General features: G+C 41.1%; 1 protein-coding gene across 19 annotated transcripts in view; it reads left to right on the forward strand.

Moving 5' to 3' along the window:
* Nucleotides 1-21,183, forward strand: part of CLIP1 (CAP-Gly domain containing linker protein 1) — a 124,192-nt gene that overhangs the window by 22,914 nt on the left and 80,095 nt on the right. For 18 of the 19 annotated variants that reach the window (XR_005379127.1, XM_038574921.1, XM_038574927.1 and 15 more), the window contains 2 exons: nucleotides 13,287-13,481; nucleotides 15,939-16,510. Coding sequence is in view for 18 of the 19 variants with exons in the window: in XM_038574921.1 (XP_038430849.1) it covers nucleotides 13,397-13,481; nucleotides 15,939-16,510 (657 nt within the window). In the remaining variant the exon portion in view is untranslated. Of the gene's footprint in view, nucleotides 1-9,677; nucleotides 9,770-13,286; nucleotides 13,482-15,938; nucleotides 16,511-21,183 lie in introns of all 19 variants that reach the window. The other variant, XM_038574923.1, reaches the window with a different exon arrangement.

A 21,183-nucleotide genomic window follows, 5' to 3' on the forward strand; every position in this document is an offset into this window, starting at 1 on the left:
TTTATTTATGAGAGACACAGAGAGAGGCAGAGACAGAGGCAGAGGGAGAAGGAGGCTCCATGCAGGAAGCCCAATGCGGAACTCGATCCCAGGACTCCAGGATCATGCCCTGAGCTGAAGGCAGACACTCAACCGCTGAGCCACCCAGGCGTCCCACATTTCTGTGTTTTCAGCATAAATGCTTATGCAATGAGAATAGAACTGAATCTTTGATTTCTGAATTCCCATTCCCATTGCAAGATCTCTCATGAAACGGTTATCCAGATGGAGTTGGAATGGTAGCAGGTCATAGCAGAGGAGGAGAGATCCCAGAGGCATCTTAAAATGATAGTTGGTAGTTTTCTGGGTCAACTGAAGTAGCACTTGCTCACTGTGCTTTGCATAGTGTTAGATGGCTTTGACTTCATTTCCAACTTTGAGATTCCTTACTAGAGTCATGTTTTTATGTTTATTTTTCCTTCCTCCAAGGTCTTGGCATTTTTCGTAAAAGCAACTTTTTTCTTTATCTGAATTTTTTCAGTATTCTTTATGAAATATAGATTGCTTATTAAGAGGACTAACTGCAGTAAGCTTATCTTCTCTGTTTTGAGAAGGATGTAGTCTTTTTTTAAAAAAGATTTTTTTTATTTATGCATGAGAGACAGAGAGAGAGGCAGAGACACAGGCAGAAGGAGAAGCAGGCTCCACGCAGGGAGCCCGACGTGGGACTCCATCTGGGGTCTCCAGGATCAGGCCCTGGGTGCTAAACTGCTGAGTCACCTGGGCTGCCCCAAGAAGGGTATAGTCTTGAACTGTAACCCCAACCCCTGAAAATCTGTTTAAAACATGAGATTTATATATGTAATTTCCTGTTAAAATATTGTGCAGTGAGGGAAGTTCTATCTGAAAGGAAAGTGTGGTGCTTGATTTCGTAGAAATAATACATATTTGGGTGCTTACTGTGTACTGACATTATCCTAATCATGAAACATCCCCAGATGCTGGTCTTTTTGAGTATCTACTACACTCAACAAATGTGTACCAAATCTTGACTTCCCAGGGGGTAGAACACATTTTTTTGTTGGGTGGAGAAGAATAGTTGTACTTTCTGGAATCTTAACTTGGCGTAAAGCTGACATTCTCAAGAAATGTAAAGCATACTTTTTTTGGGAAATGGCAAAGAAGATAGGTCTTCTAAGATTATTTATTTCCCTGAAATAAATATCTTGCCCTTTAAAAATTTATTTAGGTCAGATTTCAGAGTTTAATCACAAACTAGGATATTAATCTGCTTCAAAATTTTTGCTTGAGGCCTGGCTTTTTTTTGTCTCTTAAACCAATAGGTTACATAGGAAAAAAACCAAAACAAAACACAGAACCAGAACCTCTGTTCCTCTAGTGTTGATGTTCAGCAACAAAGCTTCCTGTTAGGTGAAATGTATACCTTGTAATGAAAAGGAAGAGAATTGGAAGGGATTGTGCAGCTGAACCACCTATATATTCCGGAGTCCTTCTGTCTCGTATGGAGTTGGTGCTTAGAAGATCTCCCTCTCTGCATTTCCCATTTGAGAATGTACAAGCAAAATAGTAGCTATTTTTGACTATTCAGAAGTGAGTTCTAGAGATAAACATTCTACAAATGGTTCTTGGCTTGGGGCATCTGGGAGGCTCAGTTGGTTAAGCATCTGCCTTTGGCTCAGGTCATGATCTCGGGGCTGTGAGATTGAGCCCCGCATTGGGCTCTGCAGTAGGCATGGAGAAAATTGTCTCTCTCCCTTTCCTCCAACAACAACAAATGGTTCTTGGCTTGAAAAACTATTAGAACTATGGTGTCAGTCAGTGATGTAAATATAGAATTCTTGGGGTTAGTGTGTAGTCTATGTTGCAATATTATAGTTTGGAAATTGAGAATAAAAAATGTGACTGTTTCTTAAAAATAAATGAAAAAATATATCTGAACATAGGTTCTGTCATCTAGGGAAACGTTTATTTATTACAGTGATAGAACCATTAGTAATTCTTAGAACTTTGAGAATTATGTATGTGCCTTGGATAGGTTTTTGCTATGTTAGTGGTTGCACATTATATTTTAAGGTTGTCTTTTTTTTTTTTAATTCAAAAAAAAAATTTTTTTTTTTAATTCAAATTTTGGAAACAGGCAGTAGTGTTTAAGGGCCAAGTCTAATGAAAAGGTTTGAGAGATTGAGACGGCCACCACCACTTTGGGTCATCAATGAAGTACAACTTTATCTCTGAAGTTATTCTAAAAGAGGAGTAAAAAATATTTTGACTAAAGCAGTATAATTCAGAAAACCTTAAAATTTCCTTAGGAGATGGCATTTGGCAAGCAGATCCTCCCTGGATGGAGGAGGTTCTAGAATAGTGCTGTCCAGTAGAACTTTTTGTGGTGATAGAGATTGTTTTATATGTGGCACTGTGGTTATTGAGCACTTGAAATGGGGCTGATGTGACTGAGGAGCTGAATTTTTATTTCATTTTAAAGATTTATTCTTAGAGAACTCACACATGCATGTGTGTGCATGGAGTCTGGGGAGAAGGAGAAGGAGAAGATCTTAAGCAGATTCCAGCTGAGCTTCACTTGACCTGAAACCAAGAGTGAGATGCTTAACCAACTGAGCCACCCAGGTGCCTCTGAATTTTCATTTCATTTTAAAAGAATTTAAAGTTGAAGCAGCACATGTTGCTGGTGACTACTGTACTGGATAGTGCAGGTCTAGAATATTTAGCTTTCAGTATGACTCAGAGGCTGGTATGAGCAATTGATGATAAGATACTATAAAAATCTTAAAAATAAAATTTATTTTACCAGCAAAAATGATTTTATTTGGGGGGCTACCTGGCTGGCTCAGTGGTTGAGCATCTGCCTTCGGCTCAGGGCATGATTCCGGGGTCCTAGGATCAAGTCCTGCATCAGGCTCCCCGCAGGGAACCTGCTGCTTTCTGCCTCATGAATAAATAAAATCTTAAAAAAAAAAAAAAAAAAAAAAAGATTTGGGAATAGCAGATAACTGCAGTATGGAACAAACAAGCCATAGCAAAAACCACAGGCTAGTCCAACAAAGGAGAAGCACTTTATTTTATGGAGAAGGAAGTTGGGAAGGGTAGTATTTTTATTTATTTATTTATTTATTTATTTATTTATTTATTTATTTATTTATATTTTTATTTTTTAATTTTTATTTTTTTAAAAATAAAAACACACACAGAGGCAGAGACGCAGGCAGAGGGAGAAGCAGGCTCCATACAGTGAGCCCGACATGGGACTTGATTTTGGGTCTCCAGGATCACACCCCAGGCTGCAGGCAGCGCTAAACCACTGTGCCACTGGGGCTGCCCCTAATTTTTTTTTTTAAGATTTTATTTATTCATGAGAGACACAGAGCGGCAGAGACATAGGCAGAGGGAGAAGCAGGCTCCCCGAGAGGAACCCGATGGTGGGACTCAGTCCTAGGACCTGGAGATCATGCCTTGAGCCAAAGGCAGACGCTCAACCACTGGGGGCGTCTAATTGATGATTCTTTCCTTTTGACACTTCTTTTGAGGTCTGTCCTTGACAATTCTTGACTGGTACAGCTTTCCTGACTCTGTGTTAGTGAGTTTCCCTTCATAAATGTTCATATTGTCAAGGCAGAGTAGGTCATGGGATATCTGGTCTCCCCTGCACCCCCCATGTGCAAAGTGGTAGAGAAGGCTGGAATTTGTCATTTGTGTTTGGTGGTATCTAATCTTTAATAGCCTCTCCAAATTTATCCTTGCTAAGGTGTTATCTGAAGGATTTGAGATGAGAATCTTCCTTTGTATTTCCATTTTGATTACTTACTTCAGATGCTCATGGTTCTTTCCTGAAACTTAAGACCTGCCCTGGCAGTCCCCATCTGTTACTTGGACCCACAGTTGGAGTTGGTGAAGACTTGGCATACTGCCAACCCTTGGTTTAAATTTTTGCTTGACAGTAGTAGCCAGGTTAAGATAACAGATGAACAACTGACATAAATTCCGGGCTTAACAGGAAACTCCAGAGATCTTTCATTTCCTACCACTAGACTCTTGAAGTAAAGGAGGCTTTTCACTTGAAGTGAAAGGCAAGTAAAAGCTGATCATAGGGGATCCCTGGGTGGCTCAGCGGTTTAGTGCCTGCCTTTGGCCCAGGGCGCGGTCCTGGGGTCCCGGGATCGAGTCCCACGTTGGGCTCCTGGCATGGAGTCTGCTTCTCCCTCCTCCTGTGTCTCTGCCTCTCTCTCTCTCTATCATAAATAAATAAATCTTTTAAAATAAAAAAATAAAAGCTGATCATAGTAAATTTCTTAGATTGAACTCTAAGGCATTTGTCTCCCTTGATTTCTTGCAAGAATCTTCTGATGTTAGTCAAATCAGGCTCCTCACTGTCTTATTCACATGCTTTATGCCTTTCCTCCTCCTTCATCTCCTTCTCCAGAGTCTTACTTTGTGAAAATCCTGACTGCCAACACCTGTACAACACTATTACTTTCCTTTGAGCCCTCGCCGAAATCCTGTCTCACCATGGAGCCTTTTCATTCTGCTTTAATCCATTTTACCTTCCCATCTTCTAAAAACATACTTTTAGGAACATCATACGGCTTGGTATTTCTTGTACATTATATTGTATTCTTAGTTATTTTTTATATATATGTGAGTCTTTTCTTCCTAGCTACATTATAAATTTCTTGAGCTTACGTCTAGATCATGTATTTTTCAGTGACCTGTAGCAAGCACCAGGTATAACTTTAAGTAATCTCCACACCCAGTGTGGGGCTTGAACTCATGACCCTGAGATCAAGAGTCATGTGCTCTTCCAACTGAGCCAGTTGGGTGCCCCCAAGTATGATTATTTATTTATTTATTCATTCATTCATTCAAGTATGACTTTTTAAATTTTTTTTATTTATTTATGATAGTCACACAGAGAGAGAGAGAGGCAGAGACACAGGCAGAGGGAGAAGAACAAGTATGACTTTTTAAAATACTGATACACCCTATCTGGTTTGCAGAGTCATTTAAACAATTGAGACTTTTCCTCATTCATTTTATTGAACAAGCATTGTTTATAAAGTGCTATGGAGAATAATATAACAATGACTACAAGGTGCTTATAGAGTTTGCTGGAATGTATAGACTCCACACACAACTCTGTGCCAGGTGCTAGGAAGAGGTACGTACAGACTCAGTACTATAGGTAATTGCAGGATGGGCATAATTTTACTGGTGAACTTGGGAGAAGGTTTTGTGGGGCAGTTGAATGCCTAAGTTTACCCTCGAGTAAGGCTTGAGCAGATGGAGATAACTAGACTTGGAAAGGGCATGCAGGGTGGAGCAAACTGCCCAAAACAACAGCGTAGGGGACTGAAGTGCCAAGGCCTCTGTAGTGGTATTTGGGGACTCGGACACCTGAATGGTTCATGTGCATGTAATTGAGAAAATAAATTTAAGATGACTTTTCTTATCATTCAGCAGTGAATGGTTCTTATTGAATCAGAATCACTAGAAGGTCTGGGAAACGAACTAGGGGTGGTAGAAGGGGAGGAGGGCGGGGGGTGGGAGTGAATGGGTGACGGGCACTGGGTATTATTCTGTATGTTAGTAAATTGAACACCAATAAAAAATAAATTAAAAAAATAAAAATAAAAATTAAAAAAAAAAAAAAAGAATCACTAGAAGGGCTAAAATATCGGCCTATCCCGTTAGTTTCAGTAAGTCTGGGCAGGGGCCCCCATAAACACACATTTCTTTTTCTTTTTTTAATTTTATTTATCTATTCATGAGAGGCACAGAAATGTAGGCAGAGGTTCGAGAAGCAGGGTCCCCCCAGGGAGCCTGATGCGGAACTTGACCCCAGAATCATGACCTGAGCCGAAGGCAGACACTCAACCACTGAGCCACCCAGGTGCCCCTAAACACGCATTTCTAAGTTCCCAGGTGGCGCTGATGAACATTTTGAGAACTACTGATTTAGAGTACAGTCCATCTGATAACTGCTATAGAGAAATGCCTGATTTACGTGTATAAATACCCCAAATGTGTGTTCTTTTTGGTTTATGTTCATACTTCTTGTCTTCCCACAGGTTGTCAGTTATTTCACCCAGCCCCCCAGCACGGCGCCGTGCCAGTGGAAATACAGTAGTAAATGCTGTATTTGCTAACTTGGCACCCTCATCTGTAAATATCTGAATCAGAAGCACATGCTTCCAGAAGCCCTTGGGGAATGGGGGTTTTCAGCCTTTGCAACTCTAAATGTAAAGTAAAAATAAACATCGCAGCAGTTCTCACACTTTTTTCCACAGGACCCTTTCACATTCTTAAAAATTGAGTTTTTCTTAGGTTTTTATCTATTGATGTTTACCATATTAGAAATTAAAGCTGAAAATATTAATTCATCAAATTATAATAAACCTATTACACATTACATCAATTTTTAATGAGTAACTGTTTCTCTAAAATAACGAGAGGACATTGTGTTTTTGCAAATCTGTCTTTAATAGAAGATAGGCTTAATAGAAGGCAGCTGCTACTGCATTTGATCTGTAGTGAGAAGTTGTTTGATTGAGGTCATGAAGAAAATTGGCCTCACACAGATGAAGAGGAAGGGAAAAAAGATTTTAAGAGCATGTTCAGATAATTATGGATTTTCTTCTTTGATACTACTCCCAAAATTTGGTAGGTTGTAGTTTCATAAAAGTGACATCTGAAACTGAACTTTTTTTTTTGAACTTTTATTGTTATATAGAAATCCATTGGTCTACTTTGTACTTTGATGACTTTGTTGTAACATTTTGCATTGTAGGTTGAAAAATATTGATTCACCAAGTGGCACATTTCCATTAATGACACATTTCATTATATAATATAAAAAAATTACATTTGTTAATACTGTTGATCTCATCAGAAAAGTCTTTAGTATTAGGAAGCTGTCAAGCTCATAGTGGAGGGTATGTTTTCCAAAATTCTAAATTTCTCTTGAATGCTTAAACTCTCTCATTGTCAACAAATAGTTGTTTCCTTTGAAGTGACAGGGTCACGTAGTTCATTTTCAAGAAAATATCTGCCAGACATTCAAGCCTGAGTAATCATAATTTATCAGTCATTTTTTTCAAATAAAATTGACGTTCCATGAAAAAAGTGGTTATTAAGTCTGCCCTTTGCACACGTTTTTCTTTTCTTTTTTTTTTTGCACACGTTTTTCTTTGAGACATGGTGCAGTGGTGCTCAGCAGAAGTGCTTCATGTGTGCTTGCCAATTTGTTGAAGAGTATTGAAAAGGCTCATATTTTGGGTACCTGGTGGGTGGCTCAGTCAATTGAGTATCTGACTCTTAGTTTGGTCTCAGGTCCTGATCTCAGGGTCATGAAATCGAGCCCCAAAGCAGGCTCTGTACTCAGTGGAGTCAGCTTCAGATTCTCTCTCCCTCTCCCTCCCACTCACTCTGCCTGTCAAATAAAAAAAAAAAAAAAATCTTAAAAAAACCCCCACATATTTAAAGGTTGAAACTTAATGATTTGGTTTTCTGCTACATCAAGTGCTTCACATTATTATGTACATTATTATGTACATTATGCATGTACCTATGGCAGAGCACGCAGGGAAGAATGTGTGGTGTGTTCCCATTGCCCCGATGCAGTGCCTGCAGTCTGCCAACCAGGGCTCTTGCACCATCAGTGTAAACATCAACGAGGTGGAAAAGGCAAAAAATGTCTTAGCAATACCGTGAAAATAGTTTTGTTTCTGTAAAAGGGTCCCTAGGTGCCCTGGAAGTGCATGGACCACACTCTGAGAACCATGGTATCCCAGTAACCAAAGTCGGAGTTGGTAGGATGGCAGAGCTCTGTCACTCCTACGTTGGTGAGCTTACCCTCTGCTCTATAAGCTCAGAAACTCATTTTTAATTTTTTTAATTTTTAAAATTTTTTTATTGGAGTTCAATTTGCCAACATATAGCATAACATCCAGTGCTCATCCCATCAAGTGCCCCCCTCAGTGCCTGTCACCCAGTTACCCCCACCCCCTACCCACCTCCCTTTCCACCACCCCTTGTTAGTTTCCCGGAGTTAGGAGTCTCTCATGTTCTGTCTCCCTTTCTGATATTTCCCACTCATTTAGAAACTCATTTTTTAAAATCCATTTACTCATAGGCTAGACTCTTGAATCATAATAAATTTAGAGATGATAGTTTATAAAATATAACTTTGTATATTTATAGTGAGATAAATTCCAAAAGACACCATTCCCTTTGGTCACTGCTGGAAACCCAAACCTTAATCAGCATGGGATTTTGGAACCTTGTCTGAAACGTCTTTAGTTCCAGTTTTCATGCAGTTTTTGCAATCTTGATGCATCCTCCATAGACTACCCTTGCTTATTTTCCAGAGAGCCCTTTTCCAGTGTCTGTAAAATAGACATTTTCTTTTAAACTCTTTTTCTGGACTTCCTGGATTATACTTCTTTTAGTTTGGCAATTCCTTTTTTTTTTTTTTATTTTTTTTTTAATTTTTTTTTAATTTTTATTTATTTATGATAGTTACAGAGAGAGAGAGAGGCAGAGACACAGGCAGAGGGAGAAGCAGGCTCCATGCACCGGGAGCCTGACGTGGGATTCGATCCCGGGTCTCCAGGATCGCGCCCTGGGCCAAAGGCAGGCACCAAACCGCTGCGCCACCCAGGGATCCCTAGTTTGGCAATTCCTAATTACCTTTCTTCATTTTGGTGTATTTTCACTTTTTAAATGTTAAAATATATATATGAAGTCAGTGTGGGTGTGTGTATACATACACAATACAGAGGGAGAGAATCATAAGCAGGTTTCGTGCTCAGCAAGGAGCCCACTATGGGGCTCGATCTCATGACCCTGAGATCATGACCTGAGCTGATATCAGGAGTCAGATGCTTAACTGACTGAGCCACCTAGGTGCTCCAAAGTGCCACTACTTCTTTGAGTGACCTTGAGAAAGCTACTTCTACTCAGACCTCCATTTTCTTTGACCGTGAATGGGCATGATGACAGTTCACCTACCTTCACAGTTATTTTGAGATGCAGATAATACAGTTTTATCTTTGTGCTTTGGATATTCTTGGTACTGAACACATGTAGGTCATTTTTGTAAGATGAGTCCTAGTGCTTTTAATTGTGGTGTGCAGTCCCTCCTAAGTTTGAATGTTAGGTTTAGTGGAAAGAACCTGGACTCTGGAATCAGGCCTGCTTTTCGCATACATATCTGATGCTTAGCCAAGTGACTTCAGGCAGCAGGTCATTAATAAATGAGGAAATACATCTTTTAATTTCTGAGGCGTTATTTATTAAGAAAGGATAATAGTAGCTGAGCCACAGAATTTTAAGCCTCAAATGGGATAATATGCATAAAAAACTATTTGTGGATTATAACCTGTGTATCGTGGTCCTTAAATGTTGGGAGGGTAGAGGAAGTGGGTGGTTTGTCTTCTGTTAGGTTCAAAACTCTTGAGATTCAGTAAGCATAAACATCAGAAATTCCACTATGCTCAGCATATTAGACAAGAACCCTTGATTTTTTCCTTTTTCATGTGTTTTGGAATTGATTAGTTTTAAGGTGACATTCACTGTCCTTGAAACATCATGCAGAGATGTTGCTTCTGGGTCATTACAATTTGTGGGTGTCATGACCAAGACTTCAAACTTTTGTTTTTTGGCAGATTGATTTTTTAAAGCAAGCCTGACATGCCATTCGTGAATAATACATGAAGAAGAAATTTGAATTGGAAGATTAAAAAACCCACCATTGCTGGTAGTGCTCCTAATTCTTTTATTGAGAAAGACTAGACTTTTCTTTGTTATCTTTTAAAAATTTATTTTATTTTATTTTTTTAAAAGATTTTATTTATTCATGAGAGACAGAGAGAGGCAGAGACATAGGCAGAGGGAGAGGCAGGCTGCCCATGGGGAATCTGATGTGGGAATCCATCCTGGAACTCCAGGATCATGCCCTGAGCCGAAGGTAAGGTAGATGCTCATCTGCTGAGCCACCCAGGTATCCCCTTTGTTATATCTTGGTCACAGTTCCCTGCTTTGGGATTCAAATGACTTGGATGGACCAAGAGACAGAAGCATTCACGTTAGACCAGAAAGTCCTAGACTTTGGGTTTATAGCTCTTCTTAGGTTCCTAGTAACCACATGCACTGTTCCTTAGGCTGAGCTTTTAGATGGTTGTATTTTTGTGAGCTCAGGGTACTGAGCTGCAAAATTTGAAATTGGCTGAGGCTTTGAGTTGCTGATTGTGGTGGTTTTCACAATCTTTCTTTAGGAAGGAGTGCTTGACCAGAGCCCTAGAATTCACTGTTCTACCTGAGTGAATTTTTTTAAGGAGCACATCATCCTCTTTTCTTACCATCATCATTGCTTCCCCAGGCCCGTTGTCCTCTGTTCTGTTCTTGCCTACCTGACCTTATGAAGTTGGACCAGGGTGAAGAGTAGGCACGATATAATGAGGCCCCACAGCAGCTTCTGCCCTTCGCCTATCCTTCATCCTTCTCAAATTCTCTGGATATGTAAATAGTCTTTCTCAGATGAGGTTAGAGGGGCTCAGCCCTTCCCTCCCGTCTAAGGCAGTAGCAAGAGTCAGTGAATCTACTTGTATCTTAACAGGCTGTGTACACTGAGGTCCTTACAGTAAAGCTCGTGCCTTCAGACCTGACCCTGAATCAACCTGCACACAGATTCCCACACCCACTGTCACTATCATGGTGGGGATGATGATAGTGGTGATGGAAAGGAGCCTGGGAATTTTGTATTAATAGGATTGGCAGTCACTGCCTTCCAGGGAACAGCAGTTCTTTCTCTGTTAATCAGTCTTCTGAAAACTGCATAACTTACCTTTGACATTTTTAAAAACACCTTGTACCATTTTGAACCCTTTTAAAAAGCATTTGCAAATGGAGCTTAATGAGGGAGCTGTCTTATTATGATTTCTGTTCACTCTGAATTATCTCTGAATAGAAAAACTAGCGTGGGGATCCCTGGGTGGCTCAGCGGTTTCGCGCCTGCCTTTGGCCCAGGGCGTGGTCCTGGAGTCCTGAGATCGAGTCCTGCGTCGGGCTCCCAGCATGGAGCCTGCTTCTCCCTCTCCTCTGCCTGTGTCTCTGCCTTTCTCTCTCTCTCTATCATAAGTAAATAAAAATAAATCAAAAAAAGAAAGAAAGAAGAAAGAAAGGAAGAAAAAGAAGAAAAAGAAAAGGAAGGAAAGAAAAGAAAAGAAAGAAGGAAAAACTAGTGTGGCTGTTAGTTTCCTAGGCCACCATAACAAATAAGCACAAACTGGGAGGCTTAGAACAGAAATGTGTTCTCTCACAGTTCTGGAGGCCAGAAGTCCAAAAGCAGTGTGTCGGCAGGGTTGGTTATGTACTAGAGGCTCTGAGGGAGCATTCATCTCATGCCTGTCCCCAAGCTCTTTGTGGCTGTCAGCCGTCCTTGGCTTGGGACACATCACTGCAGTCTCTGCCTCCATCTTCTCGTGCCTCCTTGGTGTGTTCTTTTTCTCTAATAAGAACACCTGTCACTGGGTCTAGGGCCCACCCAGGTATTCCAGATGATCTCATCTCAAGATCCTTAACTGAATTACACCTGCAAAGACTCTTTTTCTAAATAAGGTCACATTTATAGGTTCTGGATGGATATATCTTTGGGGGTGGGGGCAGTTAGCACCATTAATCCCACTTCATGGGGCCATAACCACCTCCTCTGTTATCCCTGGCCAGATTTTTTGCTTATCCTTGTCTTTTCTTGTAAGACAGGATGGCAGTGTGACATTGGTGCCTCATCATCCAAGCTCTACCAGCAAAGTGTAATAACACAATCATTAGAATCAAAAGTAGCATTTTTCTCTTTGATTGAATTATTCTGTTTTTAAGTATAACGTCTGGAAATCTTTTCCCATATTCCAAAATCCCAGTCTTTCTCGTCCTCTTTTTGTTTTTAATTTTTATTTATTTATTTATTTATTTATGGTAGTCACAGAGAGAGAGAGAGAGAGGCAGAGACATAGGCAGAGGGAGAAGCAGGCTCCATGCACCGGGAGCCCGACGTGGGATTCGATCCCGGGTCTCCAGGATCGCGCCCTGGGCCAAAGGCAGGCGCTAAACCGCTGCGCCACCCAGGGATCCCTGTTTTTAATTTTTAAAAATAATTTCAGAGGTAGAATTTAATGATTCATCAGTTGCAAATAATAACCCAGTGCTCATTACATCAAGCGTCTTTTTCTTCTTCTTAAAGAGAATAAGACAAGATCCTATTTTGCCTGAGTGCCAAAGTTGTAGATTTATACCTGGTCTTGAGTAAATCAGAAGTATATTGTGTTTCTGTGGACAGAATAACAACAAAAAATTTTCCTATGGCACTTCCCAGATACAGCTTTTTACAGAGTTTGAACCTTTATCTCATCCCACATATAAATTATTTTATATATTTTTCTTTTTAAAGATTTTATTTATTTATGAGAGAGAGAGAGAGAGGCAGGCAGAGGGAGAAGCAGGTTCCATGTAGGGAGCCTGATGTGGGACTCAATCCGGGGCTCCAGGATCAGGCCCTGGGCTGAAGGTGGCGCTAAACCGCTGAGCCACCGGGGCTGCCCATATAAATTATTTTATATTGAGCATTGCATAATTCTGTGAACATAAAACATTTATTTTTTATTTTTTTTAATTTTTATTTATTTATGATAGTCACAGAGAGAGAGAGAGGCAGAGACACAGGCAGAGGGAGGAGCAGGCTCCATGCACCGGGAGCCCGACGTGGGATTCGATCCCGGGTCTCCAGGATCGCGCCCTGGGCCAAAGGCAGGCGCTAAACCGCTGTGCCACCCAGGGATCCCTAAAAAAGCATTTAATGCAGGCTTGTGGTCATAAAACTTCAGCAATATAGAAATGAATGAAGTAAAAACTGAAAGCTCTGTCTGTTCTCCTGCCATTGAGTTTGGTGTACATTTTTTCAGAACTTCCTTATATGGACTGTGTGGATTTTAGACACTGTCCTGAGCTGGTGTATTAGGTAAAGAGAAGTGAATGTATTGATAGGTTCAACTGCTTGTTTTTAGGGTAGTAAATTGCATCTAGATCCATCTCAGCAGCATCTTCGTGTTTTTATCTATCATGTTATCATGTGAGGTTCTCATGTGCCTAGGTTCAGTGTGGAGACAGTTTGTCATCATGTATAAGGAAAAGTTTAGCTTGTGAAAGCTGCTTTAATAATAGGTGTCATTTCTTTCTTCCTCCCCTAGATTCTAAATTCTGTTTATATTTTTCTCTTGCAGATTTAACCCAGAGACTGACTTCACCATAGAAACACCCACAGTTGTATCAATGGTTGGGGCAAGATAGTGGCAACAGGCAAAGGAAAAACAGCTCCAACATACTAAGGACAATGAGTATGCTAAAACCGAGTGGGCTTAAGGCCCCTACCAAGATCCTTAAGCCTGGAAGCACAGCCTTGAAGACACCTGCTGCTGGTAAGGCTCTATGATTTATATCTAAACTAGAACCCTATTTGAAAAATTTAAAAAGACAGCCTTAAGAAACTTGATATTTTTTAAAATATTTGAGGAAGTTTTAATTAAAAGACATGGAATTTTGGGGGCACCTGGGTGGCCCAGTTGATTAGACATCTGACTCTTGGTTTCAGCTTAAGTTGTGATCTCAGGGTCTTGAGATCAAGCCCGGTGTCTATTGGGCTTCATGCTCATCAGGAGTCTGCTTGTCTCTCTCCCTCCTCATGCCCGTCGCCCTGCTTGCTCTCTCTCACTTGCTCTTTTTTTTTTTTTTTTTTAAAGATTTATTTATTTATTTATTCATGATAGAGAGAGAGAGGCAGAGACACAGGCAGAGGGAGAAGCAGGCTCCATGCAAGGAGCTCGACATGGGACTCTATCCCGGGTCTCCAGGATCAGGGCCTCGGCTGAAGGCGGCGTTAAACCGCTGAGCCACCCGGGCTGCCTGAGTAAAGCAGTTTAGACACTAAAACTTAGATGCTTAAAAGGAAATCATTGCCCATTTTTGTACTTTTATGAAGATTGTTTTTCAGAAACTTGTCCTTTCAGTGCCTTGTCAGAAAGAATTGTTCAGGGATCCCTGGGTGGTGCAGCGGTTTAGCGCCGGTCTTTGGCCCAGGGCGCGATCCTGGAGACCCGGGATCGAATCCCACATCGGGCTCCCGGTGCATGGAGCCTGCTTCTCCCTCTGCCTGTGTCTCTGCCTCTCTCTCTCTCTCTCTGTGACTATCATAAATAAATAAAAATTTAAAAAAAAAAAAAAAAAAAAAAAAAAAAAAAAAAAAGAAAGAATTGTTCATGTACAAAGCTGGAATAGATTCTAAAAAACTGACTGGGCTGACTTGCCTTTGGCAGATTATCTGTTTGATTTGAGAAGGTTTATTATCTTCTAAAAAACAAAAAAAACAAAAACCCTCCACAAATCGAAACACCACAGTCTCCTCTTCTGTGTAGGGGAAAGGGATGTTTAGCACCCCCTGTAGGCCTGCCTGCAAGACCACTCTGTTTCCCTGTCTACGTGTGGTTCACCCTTTCTGTTCAGGCCTCAGGGCAGATGTTACCTCCTCTAGGAGGCCTTCCTGTGACTGCTCTGCCTAAGGGCACTGTCTCCTCGGTAGCACTTATATCACCTGAAATTACCTGGTGTGTCTCCTGACTGTGTCCCCACCTCTAGGCTCTGGGCTCTAAAGGGGCATGTACTATGCTGTCTTGCTTTGTTCCCTAGTGAGAACAATGCCTGGGACTAGTGCTGGAGTGGTAGACACTCATAGAAAGGGCGAGCATGAATAAATACATTATTTCATTTACTGAAATGAGAGATAGATACAACTATCCCCTTATTCTTTTTTTTTTTTAATTTTTATTTATTATTTATGATAGTCACAGAGAGAGAGAGAGGCAGGCTCCATGCACTGGGAGCCCGACGTGGGACTCGATCCCGGGTCTCCAGGATCGTGCCCTGGGCCAAAGGCAGGCGCCAAACCACTGCGCCACCCAGGGATCCCTATCCCCTTATTCTTAAGAAGAAATTAAACTCAGAGGGGTCATGTAAAATATTAAGACCACAATATGCCTACTAAATGGTAGAGTGCTTAAGAATGTGGGCTTTCTTTGCCAGTTCATACCAAATATTTAATAAATACTTGTTGAATGAATGCTTGAAATTGAGTAAAGTCATCTTGCCTTAACAGGGAATTTGGCCAGGTACTTTTTCCCCTTGCTGTGATTTCTTCTGTGCCAACAAATAATTAGGGTTTATTTGGTGGTCTTGGAGTGAGATGACAGGGCTGTGGCACTGAATCTTCTCCTCCTTTAAGCCTGACTGTGAATCTCTGGTTCCAAGGTCCTCGGCCTGTCATCCCTCCCTGACTACTCACATGTGGGAATAGAGCTCGTCTCCGGGGATCCGAATGGGTGTTTACTCATGATGTGCAGGGCAAGGGGTAGAGGAAAGAATGAAATCAGACCTGTGCTATGAGCTCTGGAAAAGGGACTTCTCCCCCTCCTTGCTATGACCTTTTCTATTTTTAATTGTCAATAAGGATTAAAGCCCACCACTCACTGAGTTTTGACAGCATTGAGAATGGTAGTTATGGGTCAAGTTGTTTTTGTTTTTGTTATTTTTTAAGTTTTATTGATTTAAATGATCTCTATACCTAACATGGACTTGAATTCATGACCTGAGATCAAGAGTTGTATGCTCTTCCAACTGAGCCAGCCAGGTACCCCGATGCGTCAAGGATTTTTTGCCTCCTTGCTTTAAAAAGGAAAAAAAAAAAGACAGAAGGACAGATGAACAGAAAAACTTAAAAGAGCTGTAACTGCTCCTGTTGCTGTGGAGTTTCACCAATTTTTCCATTAAGTTAGGAGTTGTCTACTTGAATATGAGCCTTTTCTGATCCTTTCTTCTGTTTGCAGTTGTTGCTCCAGTAGAAAGAACAACATCCAGTGAGAAGGCATCAGGCACACCATCATCGGAGGCACAAGAGGAATTTGTGGATGACTTTCGAGTTGGGGAGAGAGTTTGGGTGAATGGGAATAAGCCTGGATTCATCCAGTTTCTGGGAGAAACCCAGTTTGCACCAGGCCAGTGGGCCGGGATTGTTTTAGATGAACCCATAGGTAAGAATGATGGTTCTGTGGCAGGAGTTCGGTATTTTCAGTGTGAACCTCTAAAGGGCATATTCACCCGCCCTTCGAAGTTGACAAGGAAGGTGCAGGTGGAAGATGAAGCTAATGGCCTACAGACAACGCCTGCTTCCAGAGCGACTTCACCTCTGTCCACCTCTGCAGCTAGCATGATGACCTCCTCCCCAGGAGCCCCTTCGAATATCCCCCATAAATCATCCCAGCCTACAGCAAAGGAACCGTCAACGACATCTCAGATCAGCAACCTTACAAAAACTGCCAGTGAATCTATCTCCAACCTCTCTGAGGCTGGTTCAATCAAGAAAGGAGAAAGAGAGCTCAAAATTGGGGACAGAGTACTGGTGAGTCCAGAAACCCTCTGAGGTCATTGCGTTGAATTGATGAATGGTTGAAATGCACACATCCAGGCTCAGAGTATGTTCTGTGGAGGGACCACTCATTTATAGAGAAGTGAGTCCACTTTTCTAGTGTTCAGTTTATATACGAAGGGAACAAATTAGAAACTGGCTCTGAGTGAAGTAGGAGCGTACGTTTGCAGTGGTTGGTTCTGATTTTATCTACCGGTTTAGCCAAAGGAATATTGAGTTTATTTCTTGTAACTATTACTTGACAGAACAAGCTTAGAATTGGACTTGGACCAACGTTTATAAAAGTTTTCCCCACCCTGGTTTGTAATTTTTGCTGTAAGGATGATGTGTGGGTATATATAAGGTCCTACTTCCTTAGATGTCTTGAAAAACTCAGACATCACAGGATGTTATTTCAGAACTTCTGTGCCTTTGATATGATCAGGTTTAGGTTTAGGAAGAGGAAGGGAATGTACAGTAGTATCTATTTAGTAATAAGCTAGAAATACAACATATAAGGTTTATGCTGTACATTCTAGAATCTCTGAACTTATGCCAGTAATTTGTTCTTTGTCTTATTTTTTTAAAGATTATTTATTAATTAGAGCAAATGAGCATGAGTGGGGAGTGGTGGGGGAGGAGCAGAGGGAGAGGGAGAATCAGACTCCCCACTGAGCAGGGAGCCTGATGTGGGGCTCAATCCCAGGACCCTGAAATTATTATTTGAGCCGAAGGCAGACGCTTAACTGACTGAGCCACTCAGGTGTCCCAACTTGTTCTTGATTTTAAACAAGAGGCCAGTGTGCAGTGCTAAAAACACAAGCTGAGCCCCATCTCTGCCTTTGTGACCTCAACAAGTTTTTTAACGTCCAAGGTTTGCATCTGTAAGAATGAGGCGATAATAGTACTCACCTCCTAGCATCATTGAAAGGATTAAATTAGATAATGCATATAGCATTCTTAGCAGTGCCTGGGATACAGTGAACCCTTAAACAATGGTAGCTCTTCTTCTCACTGATGGAAATTTAAAGCTTTACTATTTCACTCCTCCCACACTTGAACCAGTTCAGTTTAGGGCATGAAGTTGGTCAGCAATCTCTGACCCTGTGCTCTGCCTTTCCTTGTATTTGTTCAGCAGCTGTAAAATTCCACCAGGCTTGGCAGCTTCCAGTGATGCCACGGGAGGACAAGAAGTGTTAGCTGTTAGCCGTTTGTGTACTGTGTGTCTCATGTTATGTTTTCCACAGTGCTCTGGAGTAGCCCCATGGAACTGATGAGATGGAGGCTTAGAAAAGTGGGATCTACTAGTCCAGGGGCTCCCAACCCAAATTGAGGTGGACTTGCAATTTCAGCGTTTTTTTTTGTTTTGTTTTTTTTTTTTAACCTCAGTGCCTGTTGTGGAGAGCTGATGATTGACAGTATAATTGTAAAATTGGAAGTGTTTTTTGTGATTTTATTGTCTTACAGATAAGGAAGCTTAAGCCCAGAGAAATGAGGTGTGACTACCTAATCACATAGTGAGTTCTCAGCAGATTTTAGAGTTAGAACTCAGGACTTCTGCCTCCCAGGCCCATAGCACCTCCATGAATCCAGGAGGTCTCACATACCTGTGGGGGCTTGGTAATACCTCCTGGCTTTAAGGGCTTCCTTCTGGATCCCTTAGGCTCAAGGTCAGTAGGTTCCCTCTTCAGTTACAATTATCATGAATTTCAAAGGTTGATGCACCAGAACTTAAAGCATTCTTAAGACTGCATTTTCATGTGATGCAGATAAACCTATATCTCGTTTGTTTAGCTGATGTTCACTTGCTGTACCAATTTTATATTTGGGACAGCTGCTCTTTTGTGGCAACAAAGGCTTTTTGATGCTTTTTTTTTTAAAGATTTTAAAAAATTTTTTAAGTAACCTCTATACCCATTGTGGGACTCGAACTCAAAACCTGGAAACCCAAGAGTTCTGATGCTTACTTGTTTTTCTTCTTTGCTGTATAGATACTGCTGCCATGAATGCCTCTAAAATTTTTTTCTGTGTATATACCTTACTTTTATAGAATAAATTCACAGAGGTGGAATTACTAGGTTAAAGTGCATAAACATTTTTAAGGCTTACCTGGTAAGCTTTGTTTAAATCAGAAACCTATTACCTCAGCACAGGACTGCTTTGTAGATTAGATTATAAATACCCACCATTTGCTTCAACGTGGATGGAACTGGAGGGTATTATGCTGAGTGAAGTAAGTCAGTCGGAGAAGGACAAACATTGTATGTTCTCATTCATTTGGGGAATATAAATAATAGTGAAAGGGAAAATAAGGGAAGGGAGAAGAAATGTGTGGGAAATATCAGAAAGGGAGACAGAACGTAAAGACTGCTAACTCTGGGAAACGAACTAGGGGTTGTGGAAGGGGAGGAGGGCGGGGGGTGGGAGTGAATGGGTGACGGGCACTGGGTGTTATTCTGTATGTTAGTAAATTGAACACCAATAAAAAAATAAAAAAAAAAGATTATAAGTTGTATGCAGTGCCATCTTAAGTGCTTATCTGTAAACAACTTCTTTCCCATTTGAGAAAGCATGTGGCACTTTTAAAACAAGAAGCTGTCCCTTTCCATCAGCCAGTGTGAGAACTAGCTGATTGAAGTATTGGTCCAACAGTATACCGCCTGGCTGCTAAGACAGCTGAAATGACAAGATCAGCTTGGTTTAACTTAAGACCAAAGGCTTGCAGAAGGCTGTCATGATTAAAGTGAACCTGAAGTATAGGAATTGGCTTGGCAGAAGGAAGTGGTGGTGGGGAGAGGGAGGCTTCTAGCTGAGGGAAGGCAGACTCCCTGAGATGGAAAGGAGTTGGCATATTTGAGGAACAGACCAGTGTCCTTCCCCAGATGCAGTGAGTGTGTGGCAGGAGATGAGACTGGTTACGAAGTGGGGTCCGCAGGGCCAAGTGACATGGCACCTATGAGGACAGCCTGTGTTCTCATTAAGAACAAGAGTAATGTTGGATTTGTAGTTTGGGAAGACCACTCTGGCTGCTTTGTAGAGCGTGGATTGGAGGTAGATAAGAACAGGTCGGAGGTGGCCATTCTTTGAAGAGATTGGAAGTTGAAGGAGAGCATAGAGGTCAGCCTGATGCTGGAGGAGTGTTGGGTCTCGGGAAGAATCTTTATTTTCTTTTTTAAAAAATGACAGGGTCTGGAATATTTATATCCTACCTAAACTGAGCTAGAACTGAAGGACAGGTTAAAGACACAGAAGAGAGAGGGAATTAGGAATGGACTGAGGTTCCTGGAAAAAGATGATACCCCAAGCTCACACACAGAGGGGATCAATTGGCCTTTGATTAAGAGAGGAAGACTTCCTCCATTTTTGTAGGAAGGGAGAAGGAGAATCTGTAGATGTTGGTTGGGTTGTAGAGGTTTGAATGGTGTATTTCTAGGAAAATTTTAATGATATGTTCAAACCTAGCATACTTGGAACAGAATTTCATTTGAATCTCTGAGAATCTGAAGTCTGACAAGTGTGTTATTGGAAGCAGTAAAATTATTTACTGCCTTTGGTTAGTATTTCTAGGAGAGATTAAGGAGTACCTTAGAACCACAGCATTTTATTATTTATTTTATTTTAAAAACAGATTTTATTTATTCATGAGAGAGGCAGAGACATAGGCAGAGGGAGGAGCAGGCTCCCCACAGGGAGCCTGATGTGGAACTCAATCCCAGGATAACAACCTGAGCCGAAGGCGGACGCTCAACCACTGAGCTACCCAGGTGCCCGGAACCACAGTATTGTAGAGCTGGAAAGAATCTTTCGAGATCACCACATTTTTTTTCACCTCTTTTTTGCTTATAATACTGAGAAGAAATATAATTTACCTCAGATTATATAGGTGTGTGATAAATGTGTACATGTACCAGTGTGTCCTCTTGTCCCAGTTCCTGGTTTTTTCTCTTTAACATACTGCTTTAATAGAAAAAATCTTTGATTTAGAAATATGAAACATTTTTACTTCAAGATTAATTTATTAGGAAATTAGGTTTATTTTATTTATTTATTTATTTATTTGGAAATTAGGTTTAGACATCTAACATGTTTGATTTATGATTTTCCTAATTAAAGAAAAATGCTGTTGGGATCCCTGGATGGCTCAGCAGATCTCACTGAAGATTGCTTTATGCAGTGGTTTGCCGGACTCTTGAGAGGCACATAACTCGTAGACTGGGAACCTCTGGGGTAGCTAATTGCGCTGAATTTTTTCTTTTTTTTTTTTTTTGAACAGAGGTGTTTTGTTTTTGTTTTGTTTTTTTAAAGATTTTATTTATTTATTCATGAGAGAGACAGAGAGAGAGGGGCAGAGACACAGGCAGAGGCAGAAGCAGGCTCCATGCAGAGAGCCTGATGCGGGACTTGATCTCGGGACTCCAGGATCATGCCCTGGGCCAAAGGCAGGCGCCAAACAACTGAGCTATCCAGGGATCCCCCACGCTGAATGTTTTGAGATAGTCTTGCTGTGTTGGGTATTTTTGATATTTTAGGGAGGTGCTTTCAGATTCTTGAGAAAGGTGACCAATTCCAGCTGTTGGGTTTCAACATGGTTGGCTCCATGTCTGAGACTATGTTCTATGCTGAGTTCTTAGCTTATGATGTATATGAGAAGACTTTTCAGCATTTTT

Source organism: Canis lupus, chromosome 26, assembly GCF_011100685.1.
Source record: "Canis lupus familiaris isolate Mischka breed German Shepherd chromosome 26, alternate assembly UU_Cfam_GSD_1.0, whole genome shotgun sequence".
NCBI classification, from domain to species: Eukaryota; Metazoa; Chordata; class Mammalia; order Carnivora; family Canidae; genus Canis; species Canis lupus.